This window comes from Theobroma umbraticum, unplaced genomic scaffold (genome assembly GCF_002168275.2).
Source record: "Theobroma umbraticum cultivar Fairchild unplaced genomic scaffold, ASM216827v3 scaffold_147.0, whole genome shotgun sequence".
In the NCBI taxonomy this organism is placed as follows: domain Eukaryota; kingdom Viridiplantae; phylum Streptophyta; class Magnoliopsida; order Malvales; family Malvaceae; genus Theobroma; species Theobroma umbraticum.
In genome coordinates, this window is record NW_018397259.1 from 3,079,595 (window position 1) to 3,094,082 (window position 14,488).

Here is a 14,488-nt window from a genome sequence, read left to right on the forward strand (position 1 = left end):
GGGAAACATGTGTGTCTGTTCCAATGCAGAGCCATTACAGAGCATGGGGGAACAAACAGAAAAGAAGGGAAAAAAAAAGTTGAAACGACCTTCACTTTTCTGTTTCCTATAAAGTTCTGTATCTGTTTTTGCATTTTTCTCTGTTATCTCTTTCTGTGTCAATCCAACTTTCCATAGCTTTGTTTTGTTCGTTTAACCTTCTTGGGTTGATCAGATCACAGACTTTCAGGTATGTTTGTAATGCTTTGATGCTGTTTGTTTTTTTTTTTTTATCTGAAATAGTGGGACATTTGATTTTGCAATCAAATGAATCATACATGCATTGACAATTGATTATGATCATTGCTTGCATGTATATGTTGCTGCTATCTGTTCATTTTAACAAAATCCCAAGCAGCATTTCAAGTCTGATTGTTTTTATTAAATTTGAGGAAAATTCCAAGGGGATGGTGATTGAACCTTGGACATCACCCTCAGGCTCCTTAGACGATGACCGTTAGGTTAACCCTGAAAAGCTTAAAATATAATATTGTTTCATTTTTTTCCCATGCAGGAAAAGATTTGATTTTGCATTGAATTGATAAAGGAGTCCTTTTCACTGCATGAAAGTTGGGAGGTTTCAACATCCTGAGCTATGTTCTGCTGCGGAGGTGCGGAGGAGGAACCCAACGGCCCACCTGCAAGCCAATATACAGCCCCACCTAGAGGAGGAAACCAATTCGGTGGCGCTGGTAATTGCTTTAGCTTATCTGTTTAACATTTGGAGCTTTATTTGTTCTGTTTTTCCATTCTTCTTAGCCTCTCAAGAGTCAAGAAAATGGTTTTCAAATCCTTATAATGGTATGTTTACAGGCAGTGGGAGAGGAGAGCCAAAGGCTTCCAATGTGGTTAAAAGTGGGGCTCCTCAAAAAGTCCTACCAATTGAAATTCCAGCTATGACATTGGATGAGTTAAATAGGATGACTGGTAACTTTGGCACAAAGGCTTTGATCGGAGAAGGTTCTTATGGCCGAGTTTTCTATGCAAAGTTAAGTAATGGTCAGGATGCAGCAATAAAGAAGCTGGATACTAGTTCTTCGCAAGAACCAGACTCTGATTTTGGAGCACAGGTGAGAGTGAGACACATAAAACGCTTTTCTTTCCACTATTAAGGTGATCTGCGTGGAGTTTGATTATGATCCCATGTTATTGCTACCATGAATTTGCAGTTATCAGTAGTTTCAAGACTTAAACATGAACATTTTGTGGAGTTGATGGGTTATTGTTTGGAAGCAAATAACCGAATCTTGGTATATCAGTACGCGACAATGGGTTCTTTACATGATGTATTACATGGTAAGCACTGTTTCGTCATTCATCTTTTTGCTTTTCTTTTGTTGACGGTATGAGATTTTTGTTCATTTTCAGTATTTTTTCTTTATCAGGTAGGAAAGGTGTACAAGGAGCTGAACCAGGTCCAGTTCTTACCTGGAACCAAAGAGTTAAAGTTGCCTATGGTGCGGCAAAAGGTCTTGAATATTTGCATGAGAAAGTTCAGCCTTCAATAGTTCATCGTGATGTCAGATCAAGCAATGTCCTTCTTTTTGATGACTTCATGGCCAAAATTGCCGATTTCAACTTGACAAATCAATCTTCTGACACAGCTGCTCGACTACATTCGACTAGAGTCTTGGGTACATTTGGGTACCATGCCCCAGAGTAAGTCTTGTAATCAGCATTTTAATCTGTTTACAACTATAAAGTGCCAAAGAAGCCTAATTATGGCCGGGTCTGCACCTATACATAAACTGATTTAAGTTTTTAAAACTTAGCATGCTTGCAGATTATTTCATTGAAATGAAACCAAGACAGATTATCTTCTTGAGTGCTAGAGTTATAGGGTACCTTCATTTTTATCTTTGATCCTCTGATAAATCACCACAAAGTTATAACTCTAAAGATTTATGAAATTTAGAATCACTTCTAGTCAGGAACAGATTTTCTATGCTTATCTACACTAGGCACCCATTTTGTGATTCTTATGCATTTGTGCATATACCATCTCTGGTTGCAACCCTTTTTCAATTTCAACATCCAATGTTCCAAAACTAAGATACAAGTCGTTCCAGGAACCATGACCTTGAAAATTTTCTGTGTCTGCAGAAGTTGCTTTTATCATTTTCAAACAATGAAATTAGTGATATCGTACACGGAATTCTATCTAGTATCTGATTCATGTTATTGCCACAAGTAATGAAATCTTTTGCTTCAACGTTCTTTCTGTTCAGAGACTCGAACAGATTCCCCGTAGTAAATTACAGTTGCCTGTTGTCTTGTACAATGACCATTATTTCTCCCAGTATTCATTCTAACTTTCTTTCTTTTCTGTTTAGGTATGCTATGACAGGGCAGATAACACAGAAAAGTGATGTATACAGTTTCGGAGTTGTTCTTCTAGAGCTCTTGACAGGGAGAAAACCAGTAGACCATACAATGCCGAAAGGACAACAGAGTCTTGTTACTTGGGTGTGTTTCTTTTCCTATTTGTATCTCCTGGCCCATTAGATGTGCCTCTTGACTCACTTTTACATAACGCAGGCAACTCCAAGATTGAGTGAGGACAAGGTTAAGCAATGTGTGGATCCCAAGCTTAACAATGACTACCCACCAAAGGCAATTGCCAAGGTTGTTGTCTCTTCTGCTGCATTATTTTCCATATGACCAGCTGGTTTTTCACACTGCAGTTAACTTTTCCTAGCAATGATTGACTTGCCATTTAGTGGTATCATTGTTTTTTATATATTATTATTTGGATATCTCAGCTAGCAGCAGTTGCAGCACTTTGTGTCCAGTACGAGGCAGACTTCCGGCCAAACATGACAATTGTTGTCAAAGCTATTCAGCCTCTTCTCAATGCAAAACCAGCAGGAGCAGAGTCTCAAGCATAATATATATCTGACCTGAAAACCAGTAGTGAGGCTCATGTACTTGTAACTCTTTCCTCATGTTTTGTAATCTCATTACACAATCAAGTCCATTTTCCAATCAATTATACTCCCCCCAGAACCAGAAGGACCATTTCTTGGAGATTAAATCTGCATTCTACTCTTGTCTTCTTGCTTTTGTTGTTACTTCTTGAATGCTCCAACTCCCAAGTTTTGAACCTGATAAACCCAAACTAATCATGGATTTTAAATTTCTTCACCCCACCTCATATTATAATAAGAACCCTAACAGATTTTTTTCTTTTTATATATAAAATTTTTCTTATATCTCTTTACATGTTTCCTTCATTTATTTTCAACAACTTCTTTTTATCTTAACCATTATTTAATTTGAAAATAACTTTATTTATTAAAAATTTTGGATATAAAAACATGTTTGGATATTTTAAATTTGAAGTCAGTTTCAAATTTCAACTAATTTCAGTTCAAATTATTGCAAATATTTTCATTTTAAATTTTAAATTACTTTAAGTTGGATTAAATCGGATATCGCATTATTTTACTTTTGAGTTATTTTCGATTTAAATTAAACGTAATTTGAATTAAAACTGTATTTTACTATATTATCAAATTATAATCATTTTAAAAAAAAATTAATTTAAATTAATTAAAAAACTAAAAGAAAATTAGCTGGGCCTAATTTGTGGCCCTTGGAGTTGGATCCTAACGGGCAACCGCTGCCCCCTTTTTTCTCTTTCCTTTTAACCTCATGTTGTCTTTAAGCTGTTGACCCTTTTTTATATTATATAAAAAAGAAAAAAAATTATAAGAATTTGACAAGTTCCATTATTATTGTTATAATTAGAAGCTTCTTAATAGTATAAGGATTTAAGATAATCTTCTAAATATTTCGTGCTAAATTGCAAATTCAATAATGATGTCATCTTTTAATAAAATGACAACATCTGCCTCATCTAAACTATAAAATGAAAGATGACAACACTTTCTCGACAAACAAACAACATTGCTTGTAATATTTTTTTCTATTTTTTCATTATTATTTAGTTTTTGCTTTTATTGACGAAAATGAATTTGAATATTATTTTTAATACCTAATTTGCAACCAAGCATGATACCTTGATATTCACACAATTTTTTTTTTATTTTGAGAGAAAAAAACAAAGTGGTAGACAAAGCTTAAATTAACTTTTTGAGATCCCTAGATTGCAAAATTTCAAACTAGCCTATTATTTCGCCGACAATAACTAAAATAAATAAATATTAAATAAAGGGGGGACTGGGTCCATTGGATGTTTGCAGAAATCCATCCCATCTGACAAAGACGTACGTGGAAGATATTGATTCGGTATTAACATTGAGAAATGACTATGCACTGTCTGAGTAGACTTTTTTTCTTTCCCCCTGATTTGCTACCCCAGCAGGCCCAACGGTTCGCTCACCGGCGCACGTTAATTGCTTTAGCCCTCGCCAAACGGCGTAGCTTTGGACCTGTCTTCAGTCTTCGGTCTTCAGATTACACAGTGTCCGCAAACCCTGGCAGAAGAGGCCATTTTTGTCATTTTAGAAAAAGACAATTAGCTTTTTTCTATTTTTTTTGGGGGTTTAATGAACTTTTTACATTGCGTGAAAAATAAAAACGGACAATTTATGTCGTCATTATTTCACATTTATCATATTTATTTATAAAGTAATTATTTTGTTCAGAAATTACTTTTATGATGAAATATCTACATGAGATGACCATACGACCTATTAAATATTTGTGGTAAATTTTTTTATATATAAAATTATTTATGGCCTGTTTTCTATGCTCAAGTGTCAATACTTTTTTTTTTATCATGTGCTAAACAAGAAAAATAAATGTATAAGTAAATATCTAATTGGCAAATGTAACTCATTTTTACCACCTAATTAATTGCAATAAACCGCTTTAAACTCTAATAAGTCAAAGCTTATTTCCAATCACCTCAAAATACCAAATATGGTAGTAATTGATTTTATTTGTCTATTTAAAAAATAATTTTTATTTTATTCTACACTTTGTGTTTTTTTTGGTAGTTTAATCTAATATTAAATCATTACTTACATTTTTTTGTAAAGTTTATAACAAATAATAATAATAATAATAATAAAAAAACACACAGTGTGTTATTTTCTGTTTTTACCTCACAGAGTTAAAAACAAAAAAAATGGTAATGTAAACAGTCTGTTTCCATTTTAACCGTTTTTCCCCTTCCCCATCCCCACGGCCAAACAAGCAGCCCCAAAATCCTTCCTTTCTGATTTTCTCTTACAACTATAAATATATATAAATAAATTAAAAAAAAAACGCAGCACCAAATCTGATCATCGTCATCAACCCCCCAAAACCCACTCTATAAATGTTCTTTTCTCTCGTCGATCTCTCTCGGAAATTCAATCCGGTTTAGATCCCAGAAGAAAAACCAAACCACCCAATCATCATTTTAACGATCTTTGAATTACATTTTTGTTTGCGTTTTTGTCGAATCCGATTGAATCGGTTGTTCTTTTGGATCGGTAAAATAAAACAGAATTGAAGGGCAGGAATGGAAGGATTGGTAAATAGTTATAAATCAAAGAGAGTTTGAAGAATCAAAGGATGCCAGGATTAGCGCAAAGAAATGAGCAATATAGTAATGCCTCATTTGGGTTTTGGTCTAAGCAGAGCGATGATGTTAGCTACAATCAACTCCAGAAGGTATTCGGTTTTCATTTTATTCAATTTTTTTGTATTTTTGTTGATTTTTTTGGTGATTAATTATTTTAATTGAATTGGATTGGATCACTGTTTTGGATTGGGTTTTTTGTTTATTCTGATGGGTAGTTTTAGTTGGGATTGGATCGTAATTTATTGAATTTTTTTTTTCTTTTATCAGATCCAGTTTACAGAATTTATAGTGTTGATTATGTGCCAATTTGGATTCTAATATTGGATTTGTTGTTCAATGACATCTGCCTTGCTTAGAGACGTTAGACATTAGTTGGCTAATCTTGTTGGGAGCTAAGGCACTGATGTTATAGTGCTATTCCTGGTTTTGAATCGAGTAATGGAAGAAATAAGAATTAGAAATTTGATAATTAACTTCCTTACTGTCGGTTCTTAATGATTGTTTTTACTCTTTATTGAGCTCAATGTGGCTTTCAGCCATTTTCTATGGTCCCTTTTTCTTTTGGGCTATCAGAAGTAAGGGTAGGTGATTGAGGAATTGGGAATTCAAGGATTGGTGCTTGTCTGCCATTAGCAAATATGGATAGTGCTTGCCCAAGGGGACACCAAATGGTTAGAATATGAAACTCCAACTAAGAGATCACAGGTTTGAGTCCTGGGGATAGGAAGAGACGGGGTGTATGAGATAGGTGAGAGCTAACATAGCATGTCTCCACTCTCCATATGTACCAGGAAAGGGGGATACTGTTGATTATGCAATTTAATAGCTGACATGTTTTATAAATGCATGGTCTATTGATTTGGTTTGCATCTTTTTCATTGGTTACTAACAAAAAGCTATGCTTTTATGTTGTAGTTTTGGAGTGAGCTGTCATTCCAAGCCCGGCAGGAGCTCCTTAGAATTGATAAACAAACCCTCTTTGAACAAGCTCGCAAGAACATGTACTGCTCCAGATGTAATGGGCTACTGCTCGAAGGTTTTTTGCAGATTGTCATGTATGGAAAATCCTTGCAGCAGGAGGGAATAGCTGCTAACCTTCATTACAACAGGTCAGGAGTCTCAAAAAACCTAAGTGATGGTGGATTGAGTATGACAAATGGGTCGCAAGATGAAATTCAAGATCCATCTGTTCATCCTTGGGGAGGTTTGACCACAACTCGTGATGGGTCACTTACTCTTCTTGACTGTTATTTGTGCTCAAAGTCACTCAAGGGACTCCAAAATGTTCGTGCTGATCAAATTGTTTTCTCTGCTTGTGTTTTCCCTTTTCGTCTAGTTGTTGATGTTGCAATTGAATCAGGTGTTTGACAGTGCACGTGCAAGGGAACGGGAGCGTGAATTGCTTTATCCTGATGCTTGTGGTGGGGGAGGTCGGGGTTGGATAAGCCAAGGAATTGCTAGTTATGGCAGAGGACATGGAACAAGAGAAACATGTGCGCTGCACACTGCCAGGCTTTCTTGTGACACCTTGGTGGATTTCTGGTCAGCTCTTGGAGAAGAAACTCGGCAGTCTCTCTTAAGAATGAAGGAGGATGATTTTATTGAGAGGCTTATGTACAGGTGTGTTTGTAGCTCCTCTGTGGTTGAATATATTTCATTTGTTATATTGTTAAGCTGATGAAAGGTATGAAGTTTGATGGTCATTGATCAAACTTTGTTTGGAGTAAGAAGTAGAAGGCTAGTGGTGGGAGTGTCAGTACTATGAAGAGGACAAAAGTTTTGTTTGATGGTATCAAAGACATGAAAGTTTCATTTGTGTGCCTTCAAAAGCTGTAGTCTGTGTTCTTCTCCTAGTTGAAAACTGACTAGCTCTGTGAAGTAAATTTAGCTGTCGAGTATCTGATTTCCTAGCTATGAGAGTGTAGGTGTTTTAAATGGATAAGTATTAAAATAAAACTTGTGATGAGCCATGAAGGGAGGAAATGAAACTCCATTTTTCAGATTGGAGAAAAGATATTATTCAATTTACTATCCAAGATGCTTGAAATGTTAACATACAAGGGACTGAGTTTTTATCTTTTTGTCGGTTGACTTAGCTGTGGCATTAACTTTAGGAAAGCAGTCTCTTCTTCATCTTTCAATGAGTTGGTTCTTTCATACAGTGGTGTAACTTTAGAGCCTTATTTTGAATACATTTTGGTCATCTATAAGAATCCCGCTACAATTTACAGAGTTTAGTAATTAGAAGATATAATACTAGTACTCCTATAAACTTGCGTTGACCTAGAATTTGGGATTTATTCTTTCTTTCTGGCTTTCAAGCATGATATGAAACCATTAAGGAACAGAAAGTCCAACCTTGTAAGAATCATCAGTTCCTAGAAGCTTTGAAGGCATAAATTAGTAAGAAACCTGCAATAACTGAGTGCTGCTTCCTTTGGAGGGAGAGTAAACCCTAAAAAATGACATCTCTAAATGGTCTTTAATCAAGATATTAAGTAGTGGATAATGAGAATGACTGATGTTGGGCAAGACTTTTCTATATTGAAGGAGATCAGAATTTTAGAGAATCAAAACAATCTGATCTTAGAACCTGGACTTATAAACAGTTAATGAGTACTATATATCTCTGTCTCTTTCCCTCTCTTGAAAGTCAATGATTTTTTTTTGTTCTTTCCCCTGAATACTCAACTGTAGGCTGTCCAGTTCTAGTGATCAAACGAAAAAACAAGAGAAAAGATCTGATTAAGTTGACGTTACTCTTTTCCTTGTTACCATAAATCCAAAACAGCACCCTGCTACAAGTGATTGTGAGGAGACAGGGAAATTGTATTTTAACAGAAGGTATCTCAAATATGTATGCTTTGTTTCAATGTTTATAGTTGAAAGTTATTCTTATGGAAGATGGACTAGGGGGTAAGTTGGAATCTGAGGTCCCTGGAATTATGGGTAGTGAAAGATGCATACACTGTTTGCGTCAGTTTTTTTTCCAAGGAACAACAGGCCTATAAATTTATTTTTTTGTTTACTCAACCATGTGGACTTTCTTTAATGGATTGCTTTCCCTATATGATTGCTGTCATGCTTATTATCCTTGTTACTTTTTCAATTCTGTAAATCTTCATGGTTGTGGTGGAGTCAAATGTTGCTAACTAAGAAATTACACTTTTATGAGATAAACTAGGTAAAGTTTCTGACTAATGAGTGTCATCACTGGTGTTTGTAGGATAGAACTATAAGCATTAGAGCAAAAAATTAAACAAGCACTGATAACGAAATTTGTCATATAAAAACAAGATGTAGATGTTGAAAAGGTGTTTTTGTAGAGGAGTGCATATGAATGGAGGCTGTATAAAGGGTGGGATGGGGGGATATACTTAAAGAGATATTGATAAAGTAAAATTTGTAGCCTCCTTTAGTATGAAAAAACTTAACATGGAGATGATTTCTTTTGAACAATGAAAATGAGACATTAAATGGACTGGAATGGCTGCAAAAGTTTGGCATCTGCCTTGACCACTTCTGCTTATCTGTCTTTACGACATGCCTGTAGACTTCTGCTCTCTATTGTTTGTATAGATCTCACATTTGCATCTCTGTCACAGGTTTGACAGCAAGAGATTTTGCAGAGATTGCAGAAGAAATGTTATCCGTGAGTTCAAGGAGCTGAAAGAGCTAAAACGCTTGCGTAGAGAACCTCGATGCACTAGTTGGTTTTGTGTTGCAGATACAGCCTTTTTGTATGAGGTGCTTCATCCATATATTTAACCATATGTTCACATTTTCATGGCTGTTGTTATGATACTATCATATGTTCATCTTTTGATCTACTTGTTTATAAAGAATGGCTGAAATTACAATTTGACTGCTTTAGTCATAATTTATTGAACAACTTGTGAGAATTTTCAAAATATATATGACTTGCAACATTTTTCTTTACTACTGGCCCAGGTATCTGATGACACAGTCCAAGCTGATTGGTGCCAAACTTTTGCGGACACTGTTGGAACCTACCACCACTTTGAATGGGCAGTTGGAACTGGGGAAGGAAAATCAGATATTATGGAATTTGAAAATGTTGGCATGAATGGAAGTGTTCAAGTCAATGGCCTGGATCTTGGTGGCTTGAGTGCATGTTATATCACCCTGAGGGCCTGGAAATTGGATGGCCGCTGCTCTGAGCTTTCTGTAAAAGCCCATGCATTAAAGGGCCAACAATGTGTGCATTGCAGGCTTGTAGTTGGAGATGGTTATGTTACAATCACAAGGGGGGAAAGTATCAGAAGGTTTTTTGAGCATGCTGAAGAGGCTGAGGAAGAGGAGGTAGTTCAAACTTTGTGAGGCTTATAAACGAAGTTGTTTGGATAATAGTGATGTTGAACTTTTAGCTCATCTTTTCAGGATGATGATTCCATGGACAAGGATGGAAATGAGCTCGATGGAGAATGCTCCCGTCCCCAAAAGCATGCGAAGAGTCCTGAACTTGCTCGAGAGTTTCTTCTTGATGCAGCAACTGTTATTTTTAAAGAACAGGTATCTTCAAATCTTTTCAACCTTGTTGTGCTTTATAGTCTTGCAACATGCGTGCCATTTTTTTTCGATTGTTTAGTTAAAAAAAAATCATCTGTGGGATTCTATTATTTCCGTTCAATAATTAAAACCCTTGTGTGTGTAGAAGAATGGGATCAGTAGGGAGGTAACAAAAAACAGTTGTATATTAATGACTTGATGTGCTAATTAGCAGCAGGTGAGTTATAAGTGTAGAAAATTTCATTATTTTTGACAGAATCTCTGTTTATATTAAAATGGTTTTTGTTGTTTAATGTTGTGCTTTAGAGAAGCAGGACTAACGATTAATGAAAATTTGTCTTGGGTTAAACTTTGAGAAGAATTGAACTTAAGTTTTGAACTTGATAACCAGGAAACACCCATATGAGTGATACATAAAGTTGGGAAGATTATAATAACTTTGAAAAAGATTTCCATCGGATGTTCATAATACTGTAGATACTTGGCTGGAGGGAGGAAAAGTAATTGGTTTTCTATGTAAGCAATGATACATGACCTAGAAATGGGGAAAAATATTTCTTGAGACAAGTATGAGGCCAACCTTGCTAACTTCCATCCTGTTAAGTATCTGTTTGGAGGCAACTGTACACCTGCCATTTAGTTGTTTTGAAATTGTCAAACAAATTCCGCAGAGGTGCTTAACTTCATTTCCTTAACTCAGATTCATGTTAATACAGAGGCAGTAGCGCATTTTGTACTGGCTAAAATGAAGATGTTTTCTGGCGGTAATTTATAAAGAACACCAGTGGTTGCCTGGTGACGAAGAGTGAGTCAATCCAAGTTTCAGAGTGAAATGCTGGGAGAAAAGATATGGGACCTATAATTTAAGTGAGGTCATCTGCAATCAAGGCTAATGAGTTCAAATTTAAGGCTACATATTTTAGTCCTTTGTTTTGATATAGATGATTGGTATTATATCTGGAAAAATTCAAAGAAAAGGTTTTCTTATACGTGTGATTAACTGAGTCTTAAAAGATTTTAAATAATTGAATCACAAGAGTTACAATGAATTAGATTTGAGTACTTCTAGAACTTGGACTTTATTTTAGTGCTTCTTGTGGTTGTGGAACAGCAAACATACAAGTCCATTGTTTGTGTTCTCCTTATTGCTAAAATATACGATTTGTCCATTTTGAATTCAGGTTGAAAAGGCTTTTAGGGAAGGAACAGCACGCCAGAACGCACACAGTATCTTTGTTTGTCTTGCATTAAAGCTGCTGGAAGAACGCGTTCATGTTGCATGCAAGGAAATTATTACATTGGAAAAACAGGTCTGAATAATTGGTGATACTTCAGGATAGGTTTTCCTTTCTGCTTTTAGATAATTATTAGAGGTTATTCTGTATTTTTTGATAAATATTTCTAACACTACATGATTTCTACAGATGAAGCTTCTTGAAGAAGAAGAGAAAGAAAAACGTGAAGAAGAAGAACGCAAGGAGAGGAAAAGAACAAAAGAACGAGAGAAAAAACTCAGGAGAAAGGAGAGACTGAAAGGAAAAGAAAGGGAGAAAGAAAAAAAATGTGCTGAGTCAAGTATTACTCCTGTTTCTCCTGATGTCTCGAAGGAAGAATCTTCACCTAGTATTGAGGTTGAAGAAAATATCACTATTAGTTGCAGAGACTCTGTGAGTGACACAGGTGATATTATTGTCTCTAGACCTGGTTCTCCAGACATTGAAGAACAGTTTTTAGATGGGCATTTCACTTCAAGTTTGCAAAATCACTCTTTTGATAGTTCTGATGCAGAAGGAACAAAAGTAAAAGATGGGAATGGCTCTTTTACAGTGGAGCAATCAAAATTTTCACGTCGTAGATTGAAATTTCGCAAGGATGGTCCTTTTGATCCATCCCCAAAATGGTCTGATCGGCGCCGGTTTGCTGCTGTTTCAGAAAGTGCTCCTGTTAATAGACCCGAGCCAAGATATCAGATTGAAAACTTTGAGGCTCCTTCCAGGAGCATCAATGGATTAAATAGGCAATTAAGGGTAAGCAGTGCAAAGTCCAATGGTCGGAATTGTGGTGTTAAGTATACCGAGAAGTTTCAGTGTTCCAACGGCCGGGTTGACAGATATGACTTCTACTCTTGCAGCTGCAGCCAACACAATGAATACAGAGCCAAGATTGAGCCACATGTTTCTGCAACTAGAGTAGGTCGAGAGCCCAAATCTGTGAGCAAGTCAGAATCTGCAATGGATATGTCCAAGCAAGTCTATCGTGGTAACAAGTATAATCGACAAGATTACATACGTGAAGATTGTGGGAAACTGAAAAATAAAATTATTGCTGGAACCAATCCTTCCGGTCGAGATTCACTTCATTCCAAGAAAGTTTGGGAACCCACAGAAGCACAGAAAAAGTACCCCCGGAGCAACTCTGATACAGATATTACTTTGAGGTCATCTACTTGCAGTGAAGGAGCTGGACCTGATAATAACTTTGTTAAGTCATCTGGTGAAACGTGCTCCAGTGAAGCTAGTGTAAATTTGGGTGAAATTGATCATGAGCATAGCAAAGCTAACAAATCAAGGAACTCCAGCATTGCAATGGATGAGGACTGTCATGTGGAACAACAGGATCAATGCTCTTCGCTGAATGCTGCATATGAGGAAGTTGGAATTTGTTCCAATAGAAACCCTTCCTTGAATGGAATTTCTCATTCTATGATGAGTAGCACTTCTAATTCTGATAACTGCTCTTCATGCCTTAGTGAAGGAGATAGCAATACTTCCTCTTCAAATCATGGAAACTTGGAATCTTCATCAACATCAGATTCTGAAGATGCGAGCCAACAATCAGAGGGGAGAGATACTTCAGTCTGCCATCAAAATGGCATCTCCGAAGTTCAGGTGAAAGGAATGGATAAAAAACAGGATGTCAATGGAGGGGTTGCTCTGGAGAGCCAGGCATTGTTTGGAAATACCCCAGATGGTAGAGGGAACAAAGTTCCTGGAAATCCACTGACAAAAACTGCTGAAAATTCTGACAATGGAAAACCCACTGCTGTTATGGGTTCTCAACATCAAGGCATGTTTACATCAGTGCATAACCAGCATATACAATTTCCAGTGTATCAGGCTCCTTCAACCATGGGTTACTACCATCAGAATCCTGTTTCTTGGCCAGCTAGTCCAGCTAATGGATTAATGCCCTTTCCTCCTCCAAATCCTTATCTTTATGCTGGTCCTCTTGGCTATGGTTTAAACGGGAACTCACGTTTATGCATGCCATATGGCACTCTGCAGCATTTAGCAACCCCACTGTTTAATCCTGGTCCTGTTCCAGTTTATCAGCCAGTTTCAAAGGTCAATGGCTTGTATTCAGAGGAGCAAACTCAGATTTCCAAGCCTGGTACAACAAAAGAAGCTTTCACTGAAGTTAACACAGAGAGGGTTGTTCCTGGCAGGCTGCATCCAACAGAACAAGTGGCAAATGGAGAAGGTAGGCAAAATGATGTCTCTGCCAAATTGCACACAGATAACACTAGCTTTTCCTTGTTCCATTTTGGTGGGCCTGTGGCGCTTTCAACAGGATGCAAATCTAATCCTGTCCCTTTGAAAGATGAGATTGTGGGAGAACTTTCTTCTCAATTTTCAGTAGATCATGTTGAAAATGGTCATGCTTGCAATAAAAAAGAGACTACTATTGAAGAGTACAATTTGTTTGCAGCGAGTAATGGCATAAGGTTTCCGTTTTTCTAATACAGTAGTTAGGTATGGGTGACTGTTTGGCAATTTAGTCCCTACCTTCTTGCTCGGTAATGTTGAAGTTTGAGAGTACTTTGTAATTCGGTATACAATAATCTTACTGTGAAAGAAAATCCAATTTTAGCTTATAGTTTCTTTAGTAGATTGTTACCAATTTGTCTCATTGTTTTATTTAATGTAGAGAAAGATAAAGTTGGGAGAGTGCCATATAATGTTTGAGGGCTTTTCTGTATGAGGTCAGTTTTTTCGAGTAATGAAGCTTTGCTGGTATGAGATTTTGTTTTCTTGGATTTTCTTTGGGTATGTGGCCATTTCAATTTCGGTTCTTGAATGCTTCAGATTCTGATTTAGCTTAAACATGGTTTGCTTGAGATGAGTTTGAGCATCCATAAATCCATTGCTTATATTGATTTGTTGAGCAAGGAGCAATTGGACTTGCATGTCGCAAGTGACTTTGAGCTTGATTTGCTGCTGACAGGAAAATCTTCCTCCTTGTAAGGAATGACATCCCTTTCCGTTCTTCCTATAAGAAAAGTTTATTAAACAACAGATCTGGTAATCAGAATGTAGTTGATTGTCTGCAGAACACTATAATCTATGTTTTCTGATCTTTTCCCAAAGGAAGATATGTTCACCT

At 36.4% G+C, this 14,488-nt stretch overlaps 2 protein-coding genes across 2 annotated transcripts; both read left to right on the forward strand.

Annotated features, from left to right (window-relative positions):
• Nucleotides 1-63: 63 nt before the first annotated feature.
• LOC110415136 (Protein kinase superfamily protein) lies at nucleotides 64-3,034 on the forward strand. The gene is made up of 8 exons (XM_021426655.2): nucleotides 64-229; nucleotides 554-731; nucleotides 853-1,109; nucleotides 1,209-1,335; nucleotides 1,425-1,698; nucleotides 2,373-2,505; nucleotides 2,578-2,664; nucleotides 2,802-3,034. The coding sequence occupies exons 2-8, from the start codon at nucleotides 635-637 to the stop codon at nucleotides 2,925-2,927; spliced, it is 1,101 nt and encodes a 366-aa protein (XP_021282330.1). The 5' UTR covers nucleotides 64-229; nucleotides 554-634; the 3' UTR covers nucleotides 2,928-3,034.
• A 2,176-nt stretch (nucleotides 3,035-5,210) lies between these two features.
• On the forward strand, nucleotides 5,211-14,134 carry LOC110414752 (uncharacterized). The gene is made up of 8 exons (XM_021426156.1): nucleotides 5,211-5,664; nucleotides 6,491-6,859; nucleotides 6,936-7,195; nucleotides 9,181-9,322; nucleotides 9,527-9,898; nucleotides 9,977-10,108; nucleotides 11,287-11,415; nucleotides 11,530-14,134. Exons 1-8 carry the CDS (start codon nucleotides 5,566-5,568, stop codon nucleotides 13,843-13,845), a joined length of 3,819 nt encoding a protein of 1,272 aa, XP_021281831.1. The 5' UTR covers nucleotides 5,211-5,565; the 3' UTR covers nucleotides 13,846-14,134.
• Nucleotides 14,135-14,488: the final 354 nt, after the last annotated feature.